The sequence below is a fragment of the Penicillium malachiteum genome (assembly GCF_028827825.1).
Source record: "Penicillium malachiteum strain IBT 17515 chromosome Unknown utg000002l:1.0-8849297.0:1.0-8852440.0, whole genome shotgun sequence".
Lineage (NCBI taxonomy): Eukaryota > Fungi > Ascomycota > Eurotiomycetes > Eurotiales > Aspergillaceae > Penicillium > Penicillium malachiteum.
This window is the reverse complement of record NW_026643095.1, coordinates 2,050,202-2,072,213: the sequence shown is the minus strand read 5'-3', so window position 1 is coordinate 2,072,213 and position 22,012 is coordinate 2,050,202. Positions and strand designations below refer to the sequence as shown.

The following is a 22,012-nucleotide window of genomic DNA, read 5'->3' as shown; positions in this document are numbered from 1 at the left end:
TAGGAAACTCAAACTAAACTTGAACAAGTTACCCGAGGTCAGAATTCAGGTTTAACGCTTCTAACCTGAAAGAAGAAGGTGGTCACGCACACAATTGACTGTTTCGTTATGGCACACTAGTCTGTAGCCTAGTTTGATCGGCGCCAATGTAGTGGCGCTACTCCTACGCAACCCCCGTCGATGCATGCATACGCAGCAGGATGCTCGGTTCAATTCCGGTTCTCCGTCTATCGGAGTGTCAAATTGAAAGTACTCACCTCTCTCTACACATATGGGAAAGAAATTAGAATGCTCTGGATCTACATGGATAGAATGTACATCATTTACGTAAATGAGACCCTTGGAGGATCCCTAAGGAAGCCACCCGGATTAATATAAGCCTCTTTCCAAGCTTTAACATAGAGCTTCAACAAGTTTTCATCCAGTCAAAAGTGACACATTAGACGGGAGTTGAACAATTCTGTTTAGTAAAAATCATATGCCGTGGGAGGGGATTAAACGGTACTAACCGCGGGTCCGCTAGACTCCATTCAACTCCAGTCCAACTCCAGTCCAACTCCACTTATAGAAGCGTGTTCCAATGAAGATTCTTTTTGGCCCCTTAGACATGATCCACCATTCGCCACTTATTAACCACTAAGCTTTCAATATGACACCCCGTGGCATCTACAATGATCCTCATTGATTGCGGATTGGAAACATTAGCGGGAGATTGTAATGCGCGGAATTAACATATGGGTCCCGACCCGATCGTGATGTCCATGCACATGCAACATTGACTCGTTTACAGATGTACATCAGTTTACGGAGCTACATGCGAAGTAAATCTCGCCCGGTTCCGTGAACGCCACTAGCTTCATCCTTTTTCGTGGCTTTTCCTTTTTTTACATACTTTTTCACTTTTTTTATAAAATAAAAAATGACTAGGAATAATAAGCAGCCAATGCCCTGACCTCCGATTGGTTCCGGTTCAAATGAACTCGTACATCTCTGCCTGAGTTTAGCCGACAGGGCTGCCTAATGTCATTTTATTACCTCAACTTTGCTATTTTCTGAATAGTTTCTAGGGTCTAGAAGAACTAGAGGACATTCTTTTGCCCTCGGCACGAGACCTCCTACAGAAATAGTTGTAGTGATCTTTTGATATCTAACTCTATAGGGTTTAGTATCCAGCAGAGGGAACACACTGCATTCGAGTGGAGCGAGCTGAAAACTAATACTATGGAGACAATTCCCTGGGCATTAGAATTTCCAAATTAATACTATCCATTGCGATCGAGTGAAGGGCGCCACCGATGATTCCTTTTGTGCACATGTGCGTCTGCAGATGTTGAGTCCGCCAAGGTACATTTTCTTTTTGGAAATTTGAACCTCCACTGGCATCCCATGTGCACTGAAACTCGTCACTTGCTTCAGCACTTGACTGTACAATCACAGACCAAAACAAATGAGTGAATCGGACCCAGACATATGGCCGAGTATATGCCTTTCAGCCGCCCTCGTGCTCATTGGTGGGGCATTTGCAGGTCTGACAATTGCGTTTATGACTCAGGACGACATCAATTTACGAGTTATTGCCTCCTCCGGTGATGCCGCCGACCGAATAAACGCACGAAAAGTTATCGGTCTTCTCGATCGAGGAAAACATTGGATCCTCGTCACACTTCTACTCGGAAATTGCATCGCGAGTGAAGCTCTTCCTGTCATCCTAGACCCTATCCTCCACGGTGGACTATCAGCAGTTCTCGGAAGCACAGTCCTCATCGTCATATTCAGCGAGATCATACCACAATCAATATGCGCTCGTCACTCCCTCAAAATCGGCGCATATATGGTGCCCTGTGCATCATTCTTCATGCACATAATGGGACCAGTCTCCTGGCCCATTGGCAAGTTGCTCGATAAAATTGTCGGTGACAGTCATGCCACGGGATATAAGAGATCAGAACTGAAAACTCTTTTCTCTCTTCACAAATCAATGGGAAAACCGGAAGATCGTCTAAACCCGGACGAAGTCAAGGTTGTTCATGGTGCACTTGGATTGGTAGACAAAACAGTCACCAGTATCATGACACCTATAAGAGATGTGTTTTCAATCTCCGCGGACAAAGTTCTGAATGAACGCACAATCCACCAAATCAGAGTCAAAGGATATTCTCGGATCCTCGTGCACGCACCGAGAAACCAGATGGAAATCCTCGGTGTACTGCTGACGAAGCAGTTGATAAAATACAAACCAAGATCATGTCGACGAGTCTACGACTTCGACTGGACTCCGATTCCAGTGATACACGCCAAGACAACGTGTCTAAACATGTTAAAGATTTTCCAAGAAAGAAAGTACCAAATGGTGCTTGTCGGACAAAAGGAAAAAGGGATAATGCTCGGAATCGTGACTCGAGAAGATCTGATCGAGGAGTTAATCGGAGAAGAGATTCTGGACGAATGCGACAATCAAGATTTCAACGAGAAGATAATTATCCGACAACGGAAACGTTTAACAACACGACCAACAGTTCGGACGGTGGTCCAAAAACATCAAATCGTCGCTGTCTCAGCTCCGGAGGGAGAACTTCTTCCATTGTGGGTGAAGTCGAATTTCAGTCCGAACTATGGTTCTGTGGATTATTTCAACACCGCAAGCAAGTGGAAGTATATCCAAAATTATCTTCCGAATTCTCGTACGAAAACTTGGCAGGAGATTGAGCTTGGTACTACATATGAGTCTAAACTAGAGGCTCAAGTTTGAAATTCATGTACCTCAAGTTCAAGGCCACGGTTCAACCATGGCAGTGCTGCATAATCTCAGGCTATCAAGCGCTGGTCGCTGGGCATACAACGACATCTGCGCACTTTCAGTGCCTTCAAGTTGAATGGAGCAAATCCATGGCCAATGGCATTTTTTCAATTTCTCTGATTCATCCTCTCTCAATCCGATAATCCTTAATGTCAGCTGGCTGACCGGGAATTTCGTGACTCAAAACATCAGGGCTACAGAGAAGCCAGCTGAGGCGGCGAAGGTCATGCTTCACGATGTATCATGACAGGCCAACCTAGTCTCATCTGGAGACTTTGCAAAAAAGCTTTGCAGATTCGACGTCAACCTTGGGCATGGTTTAATGTATAGACTTGCATGTTTGATATGACCTCAATACCCTAATAATCAAAAGGCCAAGCCATTCATGAACAGTACTGATACAAGGGGACTTCATTATGCCTCCATTGGAGTCTATTTACAAGTTCAATTCATACTCGTAACATGCGTATCTGGGTAAAGATGATCCGCGTTACAGGATCATGCCTCAGTTCCATATTAATTCAGAACCCAGTAGGTTCAGTGTAGCCCATGAAGATTAAGTTGATTCACGAGCCAGATTAGCGAGCGCGCAGGTCATAGGTAATTTACAGATCCTTCTTGACGATATGCGCCTTGGGCAGGGTGCCGTTAGCACGGTCAATAGCAGCCTGGCGAGCACCAGCAAGACCAAACTGGGACTGGATACCCTCAACACGGTGTGTAGAGTTGATGTTCTTAACAAGGGTCAGTTGCCAGCAAGTGGCACCACCTTGGCGAGAAGTGATAGTAGAAGCAGCAAGGAAGTACTCCCAGATACGGAACCAGCGCTTGCCATACTTCGCCTCAACCTTGTCTTGGTTACCCATCCAGTTCCGGTACCAACGCCAAAGGGTCGCAGAATAGTGAACACCGATAGTGTCAATACCCTTAATCTCAAACCCAGCACCCTCAAGACGGTCGACAACAAATCCGAGAGGAGTGGAAGCATCGGCGCCGGGGAAGATGTACTTGTTCATGAACAGACCCCAAATCAGATCCTCGTACTGCCAGGACTTACGGAGACCAGCAATCTGGAGGAAGAAAACACCATCATCGTCAAGCATATCGTAGACCTGGTTCAAAAATGTGGAAAAGTGGCGAACACCAACGTGCTCAGCCATCTCGAGACAGGTAATCTTCTGGTAACCACCCTCAACACGAGGAGTATCGCGGTAATCGGTGCAAACGATACGACTCTGAGACTCCTCAATACCAGCTTTGCGGAGACCATTGTTACCCCATGCAGTCTGGTTGCGACCAAGCGTGATACCAGTGACGTGGGCACCATAGTGAACGGAAGCGTATTTGGCGAGGGTACCCCAACCACAACCAAGATCAAGAAGCCTATCGCCAGGCTGCACACCAATCTTCTCACAGACAACGGCCAGCTTATTGTCTTGTAATTCCTCGAGAGTTTCTTCTTTGTTGACGTCGCCAATGATACCGGAGGTATAGATCATGCGGGGGCCGAGGAACCATGCATAGAAGTCGTCACCGCGGTCGTAGTGATCACGAACCTGCTCCTCGTCTAACAGACATTGAGAGTTAGTCATATATCGACAGGTATTAACAACGAGGGAGAGATATAGCTTACCCTGGGAACGAGTGTGCAACAGTAGCTCAGGAATGAAACCAAAAAGGAAGTGCTTGAACAGGCCCATGGTGAACTTGAAGTTGGCCCAATCATGGCGATACTCCAATGCCTCCAAAGCATCAATCTTAAAGTCAACCTCACCATTGAAGTACTTCTCGTAGAAGACTTCCATGGGGATCTTGCTCTTGCCGTTGTAGGTGGCCTTGTCACGCTCGCTGTGGAAGTTCAGGTAGTACTCCACAGGGCGGCCACAGTACTTGGCCTTCTCGGTCTTGCGGGGTGAAATTGAAGATGACACAGTCCAGAAAGCCATTAGAACAGGAACAGTAGTGAAGATCGCAAAGAAGATGGTGGTATAGAACCCTCCGCTGACTTGGCGAGCAAGCCACCAGGGTACCATCACAACAAGCGCAATCATCAAACCATTGGAGAAGCTGTCACTTCCAGGAGAGTCTGCAGGAACGGGGGCATTTTTGATAGCAGGGTACTATGAATCATGCATAATTAGAACAAGCTTATCGAAGGCCTAGAATCAAGCCTGCATACTCCGTAGAGCTAATGTAGATAGCTGCTTACCAAGGTGGTTCGCACGCCGCAGTCAAAGGCTGGCTTGGTCGGCTCAGGGGCGTCCGGGGTTTGTATGAAGTCGAAGTCCGCAGTGGACTCCGGGTGAATAGTCGTCATGACGGTAAAACGTCCAAGTAAGAGGTATGAGGGTGTGAAAAGGAGAGCCTCTGATGTAAATAATGTGGCAGTTCCAGGGGCGGTGAACTTATTAAAGTGGGTATATGATCCGTGCGTCCTGGGGCTTAGAGGGACTACGTATACAGCTTACAGTAGCTTCACAGTAGCTTCATGCTAATTGTTCCTGCTATTCCAGTTATTTGAACTATTTAGGGAGTATACGCAGTCCAATGTCGCAAAGAACTTCCAAGGTTGAAGGTAGGTCTAGCAATTCAAGCCAAGTGGGCAACCATTGCAATTTACACAGCCACGCTTATTTGTGCGGCCTCGGCTTTGTTAAGAGAGATCTTCAAGAAAGTGGGGATGTATGAAACAGTGTGATCCGCGGTCGAGCGAAGTCATTCAATTCCCATAGGATACGCCAATAATGATCCTTCCAGAGAGCCCAACCTTTCCAAGGTCCCCCATTGCACCAATCCAGTTCCATGAAAGTAATGCACATAAAAACATCCGAGAAGTCATTCAGTAGTGGTGATAAGAATCCATAACTAACAAGCAGTAATAGTATCCAAAATAAAAATGCATTTACAGGGTGAGTTGGAAGTTGTCTGCCTCTTCATCCTCCGTAAAGGTAGGGAGGCACTCATCAAGTTCTTGTCCAGGGTTCTCTTCTGTGTCAAAGCAACCGGCAGCCTTGCACCGACTCCACATCTCAGATCCCAAAGGCGGGATCCCATAAAGCTGCAGATAGGTTTCAGGAGAGAGAGTCGCTGCGCTTCGCTCCGATGCCGTTGCTTCACGCAAGGTGGAGGAAATAGTCCGTCCCTTTGAGTAACCAAGAGTGGTATTGGAGGTCGCCGCCGCTGCAGTCTGGCGCATAGATGACGGGTTGGATGGAACTCTGGTCTTCTTTTTGGGCATCAGTAAAGTTGACGCCATACTTGGCTTGGCTGCCGATGCAACTCTAATTGGGGCAGATCGAGTCTTGGGCGCAGATAGGGCTGCCGCTGCCTCACGAGATCGAATAGTAGAGATGTTCCGGGCGGGTCTAGAGCTGGGGGATGCGGCTCGCGATCTGGTAGTTGGCGTCTGTAATGCCCGAACCGGTACATTGATGATCTCATTCTCGCTAGGCTCCTCGAAGCTAACGCTGTCGAGTTGTTTCATGATCATATCATTAACCATCTGGTCAAGCTTGAGAGAATCCTCCTGGAACTTGCGCTGCTTCTTCGTCAAGCCATCTTTATCCACCTCCTGTCTTCCATAGATGCGCTCCAAGCCAAGGGCGCGGTTTCGAGGCCTGAATTGAGGGTAGGTAGTGTCATACGCGATATCGTCAGGAAGATCCGGAAGAGCTGTATTCTATTAGCTTATTGCCTACTGATAGTATAATGACAGTCCTACCTCTGGGCTTGGGCGGCATGTACTCGATGTCCGGCACATCATCTTGAGGAACATCAACATGAACCTTCGTCTGGGATTGTTGCGTCACGGGGGAGGCCTTCTTGATCTTTTGGGTCGATGCTTTCCGGTTGGTTTTTTCCGGTTTCAAGGTTCCTTCAAACGGTCCTGGAGTTTGGAGTCCCTTGGCCTTAAGGTTGGTTGTCTTGTTACCCAAGGGAGCACGGCTTTTCGTTTCTGCGGATACATCTGGTTAGCTCCATGTCCGTTCTCCGTACATTCTCCCATCTGAACATCATTTGTATATATTTTGGACTGTAATCCACGTACCCATTGGGGTCACGAATGCCTCCTTGCCAGGTTTTCCAATCTCCAATCGATTTCCATTGCCCTTCACAGTCTGCTTTCCGAACGCGATGGTATTGTTTTCGTCATTGAGGCGTACCTTTCGACCTGGGGTTTTCGGAGCTAGCTGCTTCAATCCCTGGTTCAAGGGTTTGTTGGCAGCAACGGTCTGATGAGTATTCACCAGGTTTTCCTGGTCACGAAGAGCCAGCATGGCTAATGGTGATAGTGGGTACTCATGCACTTGAAAAGACGGTGAATTGCAGAGATGGTTCGAGTTCTAGATGGGTTCCAAGGTTGTTGTCGGGAAGCGGTTGCCCGTGGAGACGCGCTGATCTTAGTCCCGTGATTGGTTAAGCGGTGAGAGCGGGGACTGGTTTTTGTGTACGGTACCAATGGTACCAGCGTAAACTCCCGTAATAGCCTGGAGTTAACAATGGCAGAAAGTGTGTGCCTGAGCAGCCTGACCACCTGGTAACATCTTGTACATAAGTCAGCTGGCTATATTCTTCCTTCTTCCAAACCTCCACACCCCAACAAACCATCATCCCAAACTTGCTTCGCTGAGCGATAGCCGTCTTCTTTTCAATCTTACATATTACTTCTTTTTCAAATATTCCAAAATGGATCGTATCAAGGAGGTGAGTCTCCCCTCTCTGGCGGGGTAGCTTGACAGCTGCCTCCTTTCCCCTCCCCCCCGTCTGCATATCGGCCGCAGCACACCCACCTTAATTTTTTTTCTAGCCAACCAAACTAATTCTAATCTCATCTGCAAACAGCGCATGAACAACCTCCGCATCGAGGCAGATGAGGCCCACGAGAAGAATGAGGAGCTGAACACCAAGATCAAGACCCTGGAGCAAGAGAACCTGTCCAAGGAGCAGGAAATCACATCTCTCAACCACCGAAACGCCCTTCTCGAGGAGGAAGTTGAGAAGCTGGAGGGCTCCGTTAAGGATGCCAAGGATGCTGCCAACCAAAGCGTCCAGCACGATACCCAGAACGAGGCTCTCCAGCGCCGGGTGCAGCTCCTCGAGGAGGAGGCTGAGGAGAGCGAGAAGACCCTGCGCGAGACCAACGAGAAGTATGATTTACATTCTAAATCTACCTTATCCGAGTCATCTAACATATCATTTTCTTTTATTAGGCTCCGTCAAACCGATGTTAAGGCCGGCCACTTCGAGCGCAAGGTCCAAGCTCTTGAGACTGAGCGTGATCAGTGGGAGTCCAAGTACGAGGAGATGTCAAAGAAGTACAACGAGCTGCAGAAGGAGCTGCACGAGCTCGAGGTCTCCATCAGCAACGTTTAAGCAGGATTCCCTGGGTTATTAGTATCGGATGTCAGAATAGAGAACAAGACGGGTGTGTTGGGTTGGATGCAGGCTTTCTTCCCCTCGTTCCAACTACTTTTTTTTTCTTCCTTTTTCCATAATGTGACCTGTTGTGTTACTTGCCCCCTCTAACATGCTAGAAGACAGTGTCTTCTAGCAACTTATGCCATGTTCACTACGGTGCCCCCTGTTGCGCGAATCGATTGCCTTCTTTGTAGCCAATATTTTCGTGAATCATAGAAATTTTATATTGACAAGCAGGGCTTTGAAAGAAACAAGATAAAAAATAAAACCCCAAGTATTCCCCAGGGCTAGATAACATGGTATCAATTGCATCCGCCGTAAATATAACCAAAAACAGGAAGACCAATCCCTCCTCACTGCTCTCTCCGAGCCTTGGCCTTTTTCGATTTTGTAAGTCGTTGCTTGGCCTGAGTGAGCTTGCGATCGGCTTTGCTCTCGTATCGGAATTGCTTCTTCTTCTTCTTTGGCATGTCTGACGCACGTTTCCAGACCTTCTTCGCAGGCTTTTTCTCTGCCTCTTCTGTTTCGGCGGAGGGCTTTTCTGTAGATTTCTCCTCCTCATCTTCTGTGTCGTCTTGATGCACTGCCTTTCGAAGACCCTCTCGAGATGCGTCCATTTCCTCGACCGTCACAGTGGTGTACTTGTCTTCGTCGATGTATTCGGCTTCGTAATCAACCGCTGGAGGCTCCTCAATGCCCTCCCATTCTTCTTCATTCCCGTCCTCGGATTCATTTTCACTATCCTCGCCATTCTCTACTTTCATTTGCTTGAGCTGTCGCTTGTGCTCCTCCATTGCTCGGTTGAATTCAGCAGCTCGTTCTTCGCGAAGCTAGAAAGAAGTCATGTTAGCGAATATTTTCAATCCCTCTTAGATAAAAAATTTCCTCATACCCTTTTCCGATCTTGTCGCTTCTCCTCACGCGCCCTGTTCTCTGCTACCTCTTGCGCATGCTTCATGCGCTGCACCTTGCGCTTGTGGAACCCAGTCAAGTATTCCTCGCGAGCATCGGAGTCGAAGGTGACCTCTTCGACTTTGGGAGCCAACTTGCGTTTTTTCGGATAAAGTCCCATGGCGACGAAAATAAAGTGTAAAATCTGCAAGACAACAAACAGAAGCCTTAAATTGTATTTGCGGTATCGTAGACCGATCAAACCAGAGAAGAAAAAAAGTGGGATCTAAAAAGCTCAAGGCGGGCCGGAGTCGTCGACCGCCTCGGAGGCCAAGTCGGGACCTCCTGCTGGCAACATCATCCTCCCCGAAAACCACCTCCAGCCAAACACAATGCATCTGAGCAGATTCGGGCTGCTCGCCCTTGGGGCAGCTGCAGTCGATGCTTTTCGCGACACTTCCCCCTTTTTCATGGCCTCGACTTCGGAGTATGTTACCTACCAACTCGAGGGAGCTTCAGCCAGCTAATCTGTTCCGTTAGGGTCCTGATGAACTCCGCATACATTAAGAGTGGCGCCTCGGTTTACGATGAGATTTCCTCAGCTCTTAGTACTTGCCCATCGGATTACTACGTTGTCGTGTCCCAACCCGGTGTGCATAGCTCCGACTTCTCGACTCGCAAGTCTGCACCCCGCCTAGGTGCAAAGATGCTGGGCAAGGACAAATCAATCCGATCCAAGATGAGCGTCAACGAGGTAGCTGGACTGCTCGACGTTAAGCAGATCAAGACCTTGCTGTTGGATAACTGCAAGGCGCAGACCACTGCTATTGACGGTTCCTGTGAGTAGTCTTGATGGACCAATCTGGGTCTCCCCATAGTCTAGTACAATCCGAAGGAGCTGGAGCTGACATGGACAATGATGTAAAAGCCGGATCTTACCCCTCCTACTTTGAGCCCGGTCCTCAGGTTATCGATGTCGAATTCCCCATGCTTTCACTTGGATCGGACCGCGCCCGACAGCTTTCTGAAAATGGTATGTGATTTGACTCGCGATAAGTCATCCTCAAAGGTCTGCTCGGATCTAATTTTTCATAGATGGCCTCCTTTCCGATATCATTGACCGTATTCCTTCCGTTTCCAAGTATACCGTTCTTTATATCACTTCACCTCGGGAGTTCCCTGAGAGCGACTCTGTCGTATACGAGTCCTCCCACGAATTCAACCAGGACGGCCTCCACATGGACCTCAAGCGTGACTACTCCTCCCACTCATCTTACTCTAGCTCGTCTGCCTCGGCAGACCGTCATCAATCTTTGTTCGATGAGTACCAATACTTCACTCCTGGTTCGTATCCACCTGGCTGGTTATATGGTACCCAAGTACTAACCATTTCGCAGGTATCTTCATGGGTCTGATAGCCTCATTTTTCTTCCTCCTCATTTTGTACATTGGAATCAGTGCCCTGTCTAGCCTCCAGGTCTCCTACGCTGCTTTTGAGAAAGATACCTCCTCTGCTGCTCAGAAGAAGCAACAGTAATTGAATGACGCTATTGTTTGCAGGATGTTGATTAGTGGTTCCTGCCTTGCTCGGTGCATGTTACAATTGAATGTTTCTTTATAAATTTCACTTTAGGGGGCACTATTCTTTCACTTTACTGTATGATATATCACAATGCTATTTCTGGTAGAATTTAAGGTATCATGTGACACATCGGCCTGGGGCGCCTTCGTTTAGCGGAGGGGACTTGGCGCCTCTTTTGTCTCTCGCTTAGACCAAGAAGTTCTCTCTTTCTTCTGTTCTCTCTAGATTTCCAGACCTTCGTTGTTCTCTTTAAGAAAAAAGAAACTGCCATTCGTTTAAACTGAAGATCTCAATGGGTTGGACCCTTATGCAGAGAGTCTGCTAGCTTCTCCAGCGTCGATCCCCTGAATCGCGCAGGATATCGCATCAGCTGAATTTATCTGCGAAGACAGAAAGATCAGTCGAGTATTCCTCACCGGAGCACTACAAACGGTCTCGAAGGCATTTTACCTGCACTTGAGTCGCAATATTGAATATTGTCTTCCCTGACACTCAGTCTACATATTCTCCGCTTACCCCGAACCGACCCGCTGTGGAGAAGTTGATCAATCTCATTGTTTACTGGGCGACCGACACGCCATGCGTCTTCTACCACGAAGGCTTGGGAAAGCCCAACCAAATCTCCTCATATTTTTCTTTCTTTTTCTGATTGCTATTGCTGGTGTCTCTGCGGAGCCAGCGGATGCCACTACCGACGCCCAGACCACCGACGATCGCTCCACCACTGATAGCACCCCTAGCGTGACCGATACCACCACTACATCAACGTCTCAATCCACATCTTCTACCTCGAAGTCGACCACTTCAAGCACAACATCGTCCTCGTCGTCGTCGACGACGACATCCACTACCATGGACTCGACCAGTACAACGTCGACGACATCCTCTACTACCTCCTCTACCACCTCCGGCAGTACCACAACATCATCCGTTTCCACAACAACGACATCAACATCATCGTCGGCCACCTCCACCACGAATGTGATTGTCACTGTTCCCCCCACTGCTGGAGCCCCTTACCTGCAGACATCAAATACACCAGAGGGAACGGTTTTCATTGTCGTTGGTGCCATCTTGGGCTTTATTGGACTGGCCATTCTAGCCTGGCGGGGAATAGTGGCATGGTCAGTGAATCGCTCAGTACGACGTGCAGCTATGGCACAATCTGCGGAATCAAAACGCCTGCTACGTGGTAGTCGAAAGAAGCGATCCCCAAGTCACCCGACTGCGCCTGCCATGGACGTTTCCCTCGACAAGCTCGGCACAGCAACTCGTGCTAGCTATAAGCCCTCTCGACGAGGCCCTAGCGATGGCAGCGGGTTATTCTACTCGCCAACTGCTGGCGGTGGCGCTGCTGGATCGCATAATAGTTTGAACAGCGGCCAAGGCAACCGTAACTCGAGTTATCTTCCTGCCGGCTTCTATCCTACGCCTGGTAGCTCTACGCCGGTTCGAGAACAAGGCAGCCATCATGCGGCTCCCGGATACCCTCCCAGCTCTCCGTCCCTGCCACCTACGGGTGCCTACCATGAGCCATCTCATAACTCACGGCACTCGTACATGGGTGCGTCGAATAGCTCTTTGAACTTGAGCCAGGCTCCTGGGGGCCGCGCACCAAGTGCATACTTGGAGGACTTGTTCGAACATCATTCGTCGCCTCGAGATAGTGATCCTGGTCGTAGGTAATGTATTGCGGGACTGTTGGTTTACGTATACTGTACGACAGGGATGGCACTCGTTGGGTTCTCCACACGACATTTTGAGCTTCAGCTTTGATTTCATTTCAGTGTGCTATATTTGGCAACCCTTATTTATGATTCTATTTCCTTTTACTTTTGTGACCTGGCGTTTCACAAGAGCCTGTTCCATTTGGCGCCTGAGATTTCCATTTACGATGTCAATAGCAGTTTCTTTTCTTTGTGAATTTTTAAGTGAATTTGGTCTGTAGGTGACACTGCATGCCAGTGATGGTCAAAGACAGAAAATACTAGTATTTAATTATATTGTTGCCTTCCAAGATTTAAATGCGATGAGAAGCATTCCAGAGATTCAAGTTTTCAATAGAAAGCAATCGAATATTGATAGTAGTATATTAATTATGAGTATTTTCGATCAGAAAGTGACCGTCGCGGTCTGATCTCTGCACTTTCATCCGATTGGAGCTGGATTCGAAAAACCCTAACGTGTGGATATACATGTTACTAAGTAGCATTCATGAAGGCCCAACCCCAGCCAAATGCCTAAGTAAGTAATTACGAGATCAATTCCAGGAGATTGCTAATGGAAACAGTGGCTTCAAAATTGAATTTTGAGTAGTTTTCATATCTGCATGTATGGATATGGGGTTCCTGTGTTCGATATGGCGCAAACAGAGGCTTGGACAAAATCTTGGAAGCGATACAAATAGATGAATGCACCTCGAGACTATCACTGGCACAGCCTCATATGAGTGTAATGACGGCTATTCTCAGTGCGATGCTTAATCAAGGCTTCATATAAACCAGTTGAGTAGCCAATGCATCTATATGTGTAACATATGATTCCAACTTGTTCCATCTCAAGATACAGTGGCGCAGTCTTCAGACACGGTTTTGATTGTTCGGGTTTGAGAGATGCTAGCCTATAGTGCTGGTAATTATGAAAGAATGATCAACTGTGAATTGTATTTGTTATTGCCAGTGCCGCTCGAGGCATATTGATAGGTCCTAGCGAAGGGCTTGGACATCTTAATAGGACGTCGTATAGGTCTGGTGGAGTTAACACTGGAGCGCTACACGTAGCGTCTGAATCTTGAAATGGCGATGACGGTGTATGCCCCATTTCAATAACACCGGTCATGTTATGGGTCATAAATCCAGGTGTCAGTGATTGGTACACTAATGAGTCCATATGTGCAGAGGTCTCCATGTGATGATTAAGGCAACGTGGCAGATCATTAAGTACGTAAGTATCCCGCATGAGTCATTTAAGATGATATTCCTCCCATCTTCCTAGTGAGGAAAAGTATCTGGAACCCAGGAGGCAACAATGGATCGCCAGTCCACCTCAGTCACCCGATGCCTAGGGCTGAACAGCCCTGATTATGTACATAGTATTAAGATAGCGGCGTGGCAAGATGCAAGACATATAAAGGGTCCAAATAGGGAGCTGAAGCTATTGGGCATATGTCAGTCAGCCTTGGCCATACTCTAGAATAAAGACTGGATAGTTTCTCCAGGTCGCTCAAGGCTGCCCAAGTATGCCTTTTTCGGAGATCAATTGATGCATGAAGTTATATTTGAGGCTAGTAGAATGCATGCACATGCAGATGAGTCCATGAAAATGAGCCTTGGAGGTCTTTTAGACCAATAGCATAAATGAAAGTCTGGATTTAGGATCCGACGACACATGCATAGGTCAAAGATTTAGTCCTTGAGCCTCAACTTGAAGCCACATAGGTACCTAATGTCCCTTCCCAGCCCGTATAATTACCATGATTGACTCCATAGAGAATATCATGGAATGCTTAGGGCAGAAAATGTGGAGACATTATTGACGTGTGCTAATTCAAAATTGAAATGACGCTGGTCAGATGCCCTGGATAGTCTAGGTTCGAAGAATTCAATATAAGGAGCCAACACCAAATCCGTCTTAGGTCAATACAGCTAAAGTTCGGACTTTTGCTTATCGATACTATGTGGTTTGTTGGCCCAAATCCTGCCTGGATATTGATGTGGTCGCGACATTTGGAAGCTCGGAAAACCATCGCCTGTTATGATTATAGCATCATGGCTCAAGTGCTGAGCCACTCGAGCGAAATAAAAAATAAGTTACCGACGGCGTCTGACACTTCTCTTGCTAGATTTACGGCACAGAGCTAACTGAGGCTAAGGGCCAATGGTTTTTGGGTGGTAAACCTTTACAAGCGCTGTGCTGCGTGGGATAGGCGTTTCAGTGTGCATTGCCACTATGATCCTAGGCTTTTTTCAGGCACTTGAGCGATCAAAAGATACACATCAATGTAGAACCTCACATTTATCCTCAGTTTACAGATAGTAGAGACCCTTCTATTTTGTTTTCATGTTCTCTTCTATCAGTAAAACGGATCTATTGCACGGAATGTGCCTTTGTACACTGTAACCGCAGTTAAGCGCCAGGACTGAGAAACTTGAACACTCCTTCAAATGTTAGCGCCCACGGGCACAGTCATGAGATAATTAAATCAAACAGTACTGACACATCTAGGGGCCTAAATTATTGTAACAATGCACTTTTCGCATTCTTACAATACCATGGCTATTGTTGGGGAACCGTGGCGAGGGTTTAGTATTTAAACTTGGACATATTGCCCAACCTGAGCTCCAGGGCTGAATCCAACTCATGCCTTACTACTAGAGATCTCACTCTTATATCCCTACTAGTACTTTACTTCTCAGAGAACCAAGTCTTAAATCATTCTTCATTTCTTTCAAGTCTCACAAGTCTTTGAGCTCATGGCACCGTACAATATGTTGAACGAAGGCACACCAGGCCCTAATTTGAGGCAATCATTGGATGCCATCGCTGTCCACGATCAGCAGAAGGATCTTCTCATTCAGGTGAGTTGAAACCGAAGACGCTTATCTTCTCTGTTCAAATTCACAGTCGGAACAACTATTTAACATTCGAAACTGTCCAGGAAGCCTTGCAAAGTCTTGAGGCCTACAAGCAGCAAGTGATGAGCCTCACTACGGAGTTGGATGATACGAAGAAGTCTCGTCTCTGGCTCCAGGAGAAGGTTGAGCAGCTGGTGCAAGAGACTGTTGATTTTGAGAATATCGTGAGTAACCTATCCAGCTTTTTGTCTTTTTTTAGTCTGAATAATGGGCTATGGTGAACTCAAACTTACTCTTCTCTTTCATCCAGTCTCGAAATAAGTTTGTCGTGGTACTGGTAGATGGAGATGGTGCTATCTTCTCAAGAGAACTCCTGGAAAATCCCAAGGTTGGTGCCAACGAAGCAGCACGCAGGCTCATCCAGAATGTGAAGGCATCGCTACGAGATGATGGCTTGGACACGGATGTCGCCATTCTTGTTCGCATCTTTGCCAATTTGAACGATCTCGGTAAAATGCTTTCCTTAACCAATACCATCCACACTCGAGGGGATCTGAATACATTTGCCGAGCTATTCACTGTCAGTCGGGGCGAATTTGACTTTATCAACGTTGGCTATGGCAAGGAGAATGCGGATTCTAAGATACGATGTAAGTTACACATGACTTCAAACTAATTCATGCCAATAGCTGACCTCGAGTCTCCATGGTAGACATGCTGGACCATTACTACAACAACTTTCAATGTCAACAAATCTTTTTCATCGGATGCCATGACACTGGATACATCAACGAGCTCCAGAGATATACCAATGAACCCAACCGGATCGTGTTGGTCGAGACAACTCCCGCACCAGCAGCATTCTCAACGATGCTTCCCTTCGCCATCAAGCGATTTGACAATGTCTTTCGCTCGACCTCGCTTACTAGCACCGAAGTAGCCTCAAATGGAAATGGAGGTAGAAATAACTCACCAGAACGACTCATACCCACTCAAATAGCACTGATAAATACATCTCCATATTCAACTTCAGTTCGGCCAGTCCCAGTCCAAACCCCCAATCCATACCTCATGGTACCTGAACACCGAAACGACCGAACACCCTCCCCAACCTACAAATCAATCGCAAACACGCACCTCTCCATCGCACAACCCCAACCTCAACCTCAACCACACCCACAACAAATGGCCAAAATAATCCACTCCGGCAACGGCGGCGTCTCAGTCCAGTATTCATCTCCAGCGAACGGCACTATAACCTATGCCACAGCCTGTGGAACGGGCGAATACGGAAACATATACATAAAACCGGGAGCACCATTGCGAACTATCGAATACAATCACGCAGGACAGCGCATCGACAAAGCAAACAAGAAACCTGCCGACCAGCCCGCCTTCGTTACATACTTCAAAAAGCTCCAAGGAATCAAAGGTTTCTGCAACTACCAGTACTTACTGGGAACTTGTCGACGGGGTGATCAATGTACAAATGAACATGATCTGCCTCTTACCGAGAGGGAATTAGCGGTTCATCGGTATCGAGCTCGACTGGGACTGTGTGCAAATGGGTCGACCTGTAGCGACTTCAATTGCTTTTTTAGCCATCATTGTCCTTATGTGCCGAATTGTACCAGTCCTGACTGTAGGTTCAGCTTGCATATTTCTGGGAAGGATTTGGAGGTTCGGTATGTGATTTTTCTTTTCACTCCTTATCATCGTGGAATTTATACTGATTTTGAGCAGAGAGAGATGGACGGAAGGGAAGGGATTCCCGGATATTCTTCGAGAAGCTTAACTGGATCTCAGATTGAGATGAGATTGTTCAAGTATTTGATTTGAGATTTATATAACCAGGTTGATTCAAACAAATTGCAATCTTCAACCTTGGAACCTGCACATGTGCTTCTGAGCATCATTTTACGGAATTTTCAGCTGGACGGTTCAAGTTGACTATGAGTCCTGTTTAGTTATTGTTATTTGTCGAAAGAGGCTAATTTGTTTACCTTTCGTCCAAATTTAGTATTCAGATATGAGATTTTAACATTTAGAATGCGTATCTCAGGTGTCCTTTCAACTTAAACTACTAGTAGTACAAGCCCATAAAGTCTCAGTGAGAATCTCAGAAGTAATCAGGACATCGAAATATCATGTTCACTGAATGCATAATGTACATGCTAGGCTGAAGACCCAGCAACCTCAGATATCAAAATAACAAAACAGAACAAGGTGAAGGGAAAATATGTACAAAGGCTGGGCAAATGCATACTATCTAGCCTGATTCAGGCCAGAAGATAAAAATGAAAAAGAAGCCACAAAAAAACCAGAACCCAAACTATGCTGGCCAGTTCCCCAAACACCTGGCCTATTCAGACCCAAAGAAACACAAGACAGACTCGAGGCAAGCCTGAACTCGGTAAAGATATCCCGAAACAAGATAGAAACGGAAACAGCGCCGGATAGGCGTGTGGTGTTGCAACATGAGTGACATGAAAAGGGAAAGGTAGAAGGTCAATTAAGAAATGCGCTTCCGTACACCGAGGAAGATTATGTATCCGGGTCTCATGTCTATGATTGTTTTAAACGGCAATGAGGAAATGGGTGAGGAGAATTTCGAAGACCGAAACACGAGGAGGGAGAAAAAGAGGAGCAATGAGTGCTCAAGGGCGACCGCTAATCAAATTGTGTTCTGTGTCTCATACTCATACCAGATGGAACTGGCGGGTGGATGGTGAATTAAAAATGCGATGGTGAGAGAATGGAAAAAATTTTAAAGTGCGTATGTCAAATAAGCAAAATTAATCTGCGAATTTGCGGCCAACCAGATTAAGGCTAACCTCATTGTCGCCCAGCATGATTCCGTTGCGGGTTCGGACTGTGCGAATTGATGGTGGTTAGCTATTGAAATGTAGTGGGGAACCCGAGATACGGGACCATGGGTTATGGGCTGTAGCGGCGGGTGATTGTGTCCAGGTACAACGTACAGTGTTCAGCCTCGACGCGGAAAAACACCCACATCCAGCGGCGTGCGATTTCAAGGGCCATGAGTAAAAATAGACCACTTTCGGTTTCTGGGAGCCATGAGAGTCCCGGCAGCACGCGCCACAGCCATGAGAAACGGAGGGCAAAGTCTGCCGCGATGACGTAGTGGTACAATCGATCGGAAGAAAACTGTCGATCTCGGCGAAGCCCGTAAGGATGTTCCAAACTGAGTCGTTCGGGAGAGAAAAGCGTCAAGTCCCAATCCTTGACCACGTCCCACCAGAAAGAATAACCTGAGTTGATACAAGAAAAGACGAATCTGTTGTTGTTAGATATGACCGGGCAGACATAATAAAACATGGAATGGAAGATCTTACAGCAGATGCATGATAGTCATCTCACTGAAGCCGTGGAATTCCAGTGGGTTGTAATTTCGGAGCTTCGCATTTAACCAGATGACTGGAAATGCGGTGGCATATTTTAAAGCGTTTGCCAAGTGTTGATTTCCCTTGTTAGATTCTGCTCGAGAGGACGACCGTCGAGAACGGAAGTACTCCGTCAAACATTGGCGAAGTCGAATTGTAAAGGGGACTGCCACGATAATTGGCACAATGTAATCCTGGCCGCATGCGCGATTTGGCTTCGAAGTGGCCGAGATGTCGTCTGTGAAAAACATGCAAAAGCTGATATAGATGTCTCCCAGAACACGAGCATAACTTGTCAAGGCATCGGCCAGTAGAATATCAGCGAACTTTCCATCTTTGGCGTCTGCCAACCCTCCGATGAGGACCCGTTTGAATGTGAGGAGGAAGCGAATCCGACCACGGCGGGCCGCCCGATTTAACGGCCAGATGAGGATCAGGAGGAGGATGACAAAAACCGACTGCGGGATGTAATCCAAGCGTTCGACCAGCTCGCGGGAGTGGTGCGTAGCGATCCAGAAAACGATGAGCCAGATAGATAGGGGAATAGTGAAGATAGTGGCTAAGCGATACGCAGCAATATGGTGTGGCCTTTCGGAGGGGGTAGGGACTGGATATCGAACGAGAGATGGAACATCCTAAGTTTGAGCAGTGAGTACTTCAGCTTCTTTCAGACATGGTTCATGTCGAGTGAGGGACCGCCACTTACAATGTTGGCCTTGGCCAGGTAATGTAAATTGAAAGCCCATCCCCAGAAACCTGCGGACCGATTTAGCCATATTGACCTTTCCGATCCACGTCCAAGCAGTGCTTACCGGCAACCAAAAGGGCTGCTATACGAATAGGGAAAGGGAAGACAATCCCAAAAGCATCCAATTGCGCGTGTTGATCCGGACCCATTATTCCATGGATCAGGGGTGTGGAGAGGTGAAAGATGATCGATTTGGTAAGAGTTCTGTAGTCAAGAACATGAAAGCCCCCCAAAAAAGCAAAGACGAAGCGCACAAATCAAACCACCAAGAAAAGAATGACTGGGGGTGAGCTTTAGGGATGAAGTAAAAGGGAACTTTTCCCCGGCCGGTTTGGGAGAATAGTAGTATGTAAGCACGTTACAGACGAGACGAAAATACGCGCCCGCAGTGGGCTTCTTTGTACTGTGGATACTCTACCTTGGAGGGTCACGTTGGTCGGATTGGTAGAATTATTCCATGAAGAGGAGTCCATCCAGTCCATTCGTGTCAGGGATGACGAAGATCTTGTTAGATCGGCAATCAAGGGGCGCTTCCGTGGCTTCTTCTTAACCCACTCGCATTGGGATGATGGCATGGTGATCGTTGCATCCACTTCTTTTTTTTCCAATTGATGAAATCTAGTTTGGGAAGCCCTGGAGTACAAGATTGAATTGAAGTGGAATCAGGGGTGTTTTTATTTTTCAATATTACCCTTGTACAATATGAACCCACTATAATTAGCATCAAGGAGATTTAACAGAGACATTTGAACGGTCTGGACCACCACGGAACCCCTATGGAGCCACAATGATTGTACGGAGTTGGTAACCGTGTATTAGTGTATTGCATATAGTGTCTCCAGGGCTCTAGGACCCCAGTGCTGCCCGGGTGGTTGACGACACTACCAAAGTGAGAGCCCTGAAGTGGACCCTGGAAGTAGTCGGACGCCATGAGGACTTGGCATCTGGGCATCACAGTCTCCGGTAGAACCGAAGTTCAATAGTGAAAAATACTATACATGATACAATACAGCACGTGATATACATGTGTTTTATGACTAATCTGGGTCACCTGACCCTCCAGGGACCGAGGCTCGAGAGATTCGGGGAAACCGCGACTCCGGGGAAAGCACCACTCGATCTTCATTCTACTTTCTATACGGAGTACTCCATGTGTCAATGACCTTCCAGATCTTTCCATAGATTCTTTCTATTTTCCACCGAACAAGTCAACGACATACTTTAGAGGGATCTCCTATCCACTGCACAATCCAATTATGGCCGAGGACGACCCCCATCTCTCACTTCCAACTCCGGAGAGTACACTCGGCTCCCCATCTCATTTCTACCCATTCGCAACCTCCCCAGACATCATCCGATCCCACGAGAAAGATGTCTTCCTCACCGCAGGACTCATCCAACAAGCTCAAACTATCATCCGCTCTTTAAAAGGCGCCCGCTTTGCACACACCTATTCCGACGCGATCAAGCACCTCACCGAACTCCTCTACCTCTCCCTGACAACTGCAATCGGAAATCGCACTCTCGGCGAGGAATACTGTGATCTCGTCCAATTAGAAGATGACTCGCTCCGTCTTCCAGCCATCACACGGCGTGTCGGGTACATTCTCAGTAGTATCCTCGTACCCTGGTGGTTACAGCGACTACTTCCAGCCCTCCGACAACGGGTTCGGAACAAGCTTGAAAGAAGCATTGCGCGGCAACAGATCAAGGCTGCGCAACAACAACTTCCCAATCTGATGAAGTCGAATAGCGTTAATAATAATAAGCGGGACAACCCGTTTTTCACCAAATTGCGGATCCAGCAGTATCTGCTTGATCATTTGGATTCCATTACCTCGCTGTCGCCTATCTATGCGCTTAGCATTGCGACATTCTATTTCACGGGCTCATACTACCACCTCTCGAAGCGCATTTGGAAGCTTCGATATGTCTTCACGAAAAAGATTAATGAGAATGAGCAACGTATTGGATATGAGGTATTGGGTGTTTTGATGGTTCTTCAGATTGCTGTGCAGGGTTTCCTGCATGTGAGGAAGATAGGCGAGAGTATGAATTATGTGGAGAATGAGGTTGGAACAGAAGCTAGTAGTACGGGCGCGTCATCTGAAGGTGGTGCTCTTATTGCTTCTATCCAGAATCCGGTTTCTATGCCATTGTTGTCTGCCTCGGCTCCGAGATACGATCTGGAAGAGGATCCCAGTGCAGTTGCATGGATCCCAGAGGGCCAACAGCGGAAGTGTACATTGTGTCTGGAGGCATTCAAGGATCCGAGTGTGACAACTTGTGGACATGTGTTTTGTTGGATCTGTGTGAGGGATTGGGTGCGTGAGAAACCAGAGTGCCCCTTTGTCGACAAGAGGTACTCTTGTCTAAGATCCTACCTCTGCGAGGATAATCCGATACATATACCATGACTCGATTTAGTTCTACATGGGAAGATTTGGTTGCATATATGTATATACTTGATTTCGATGATCATATACCCCGATTTTGTGTCTTATGATGTCTCCAAGCCTGCCAGTGCGAGTCATACCTTGAACCCACTACGTGTGCAGGCACCACTAGTACTATTACATTCAGTATGCAGACACTACT

General features: G+C 47.2%; 10 protein-coding genes across 10 annotated transcripts; 6 read left to right on the top strand and 4 right to left on the bottom strand.

Annotated features, from left to right (window-relative positions):
• Positions 1–1,447: 1,447 nt before the first annotated feature.
• Positions 1,448–2,749, top strand: N7483_003815 (uncharacterized protein; the record flags this gene model as incomplete). The annotated part of the gene is made up of 1 exon (XM_057087252.1): positions 1,448–2,749. One exon carries the CDS (start codon positions 1,448–1,450, stop codon positions 2,747–2,749), a length of 1,302 nt encoding a protein of 433 aa, XP_056947081.1.
• A 653-nt stretch (positions 2,750–3,402) lies between these two features.
• Positions 3,403–5,114, bottom strand: N7483_003814 (putative cyclopropane-fatty-acyl-phospholipid synthase; the record flags this gene model as incomplete). Its single annotated transcript, XM_057087251.1, has 3 exons — positions 3,403–4,364; positions 4,431–4,917; positions 5,007–5,114. The coding sequence occupies 3 exons, from the start codon at positions 5,112–5,114 to the stop codon at positions 3,403–3,405; spliced, it is 1,557 nt and encodes a 518-aa protein (XP_056947080.1).
• A 585-nt stretch (positions 5,115–5,699) lies between these two features.
• On the bottom strand, positions 5,700–7,074 carry N7483_003813 (uncharacterized protein; the record flags this gene model as incomplete). Its single annotated transcript, XM_057087250.1, has 3 exons — positions 5,700–6,469; positions 6,519–6,752; positions 6,846–7,074. 3 exons carry the CDS (start codon positions 7,072–7,074, stop codon positions 5,700–5,702), a joined length of 1,233 nt encoding a protein of 410 aa, XP_056947079.1.
• Positions 7,075–7,483: 409 nt separating this feature from the next.
• On the top strand, positions 7,484–8,170 carry N7483_003812 (tropomyosin; the record flags this gene model as incomplete). Its single annotated transcript, XM_057087249.1, has 3 exons — positions 7,484–7,501; positions 7,640–7,944; positions 8,008–8,170. The coding sequence occupies 3 exons, from the start codon at positions 7,484–7,486 to the stop codon at positions 8,168–8,170; spliced, it is 486 nt and encodes a 161-aa protein (XP_056947078.1).
• Positions 8,171–8,568: 398 nt separating this feature from the next.
• Positions 8,569–9,287, bottom strand: N7483_003811 (rRNA-processing protein RRP17; the record flags this gene model as incomplete). The annotated part of the gene is made up of 2 exons (XM_057087248.1): positions 8,569–9,045; positions 9,108–9,287. 2 exons carry the CDS (start codon positions 9,285–9,287, stop codon positions 8,569–8,571), a joined length of 657 nt encoding a protein of 218 aa, XP_056947077.1.
• Positions 9,288–9,402: 115 nt separating this feature from the next.
• On the top strand, positions 9,403–10,643 carry N7483_003810 (Ac45/VOA1 transmembrane domain-containing protein; the record flags this gene model as incomplete). Its single annotated transcript, XM_057087247.1, has 5 exons — positions 9,403–9,593; positions 9,647–9,945; positions 10,035–10,139; positions 10,202–10,450; positions 10,504–10,643. Coding segments are annotated over 5 exons (984 nt in total), but the record flags the coding sequence as incomplete, so codon positions are not given.
• A 624-nt stretch (positions 10,644–11,267) lies between these two features.
• N7483_003809 (uncharacterized protein) lies at positions 11,268–12,374 on the top strand (the record flags this gene model as incomplete). Its single annotated transcript, XM_057087246.1, has 1 exon — positions 11,268–12,374. One exon carries the CDS (start codon positions 11,268–11,270, stop codon positions 12,372–12,374), a length of 1,107 nt encoding a protein of 368 aa, XP_056947075.1.
• A 2,801-nt stretch (positions 12,375–15,175) lies between these two features.
• N7483_003808 (uncharacterized protein) lies at positions 15,176–17,057 on the top strand (the record flags this gene model as incomplete). Its single annotated transcript, XM_057087245.1, has 5 exons — positions 15,176–15,265; positions 15,346–15,486; positions 15,573–15,912; positions 15,975–16,947; positions 17,006–17,057. 5 exons carry the CDS (start codon positions 15,176–15,178, stop codon positions 17,055–17,057), a joined length of 1,596 nt encoding a protein of 531 aa, XP_056947074.1.
• Positions 17,058–18,057: 1,000 nt separating this feature from the next.
• Positions 18,058–19,563, bottom strand: N7483_003807 (EXS domain-containing protein; the record flags this gene model as incomplete). The annotated part of the gene is made up of 5 exons (XM_057087244.1): positions 18,058–18,134; positions 18,244–18,560; positions 18,619–19,301; positions 19,373–19,422; positions 19,479–19,563. The coding sequence occupies 5 exons, from the start codon at positions 19,561–19,563 to the stop codon at positions 18,058–18,060; spliced, it is 1,212 nt and encodes a 403-aa protein (XP_056947073.1).
• Positions 19,564–20,670: 1,107 nt separating this feature from the next.
• Positions 20,671–21,831, top strand: pex10 (ubiquitin-protein ligase peroxin 10; the record flags this gene model as incomplete). Its single annotated transcript, XM_057087243.1, has 1 exon — positions 20,671–21,831. One exon carries the CDS (start codon positions 20,671–20,673, stop codon positions 21,829–21,831), a length of 1,161 nt encoding a protein of 386 aa, XP_056947072.1.
• Between the last annotated feature and the right edge of the window lie 181 nt (positions 21,832–22,012).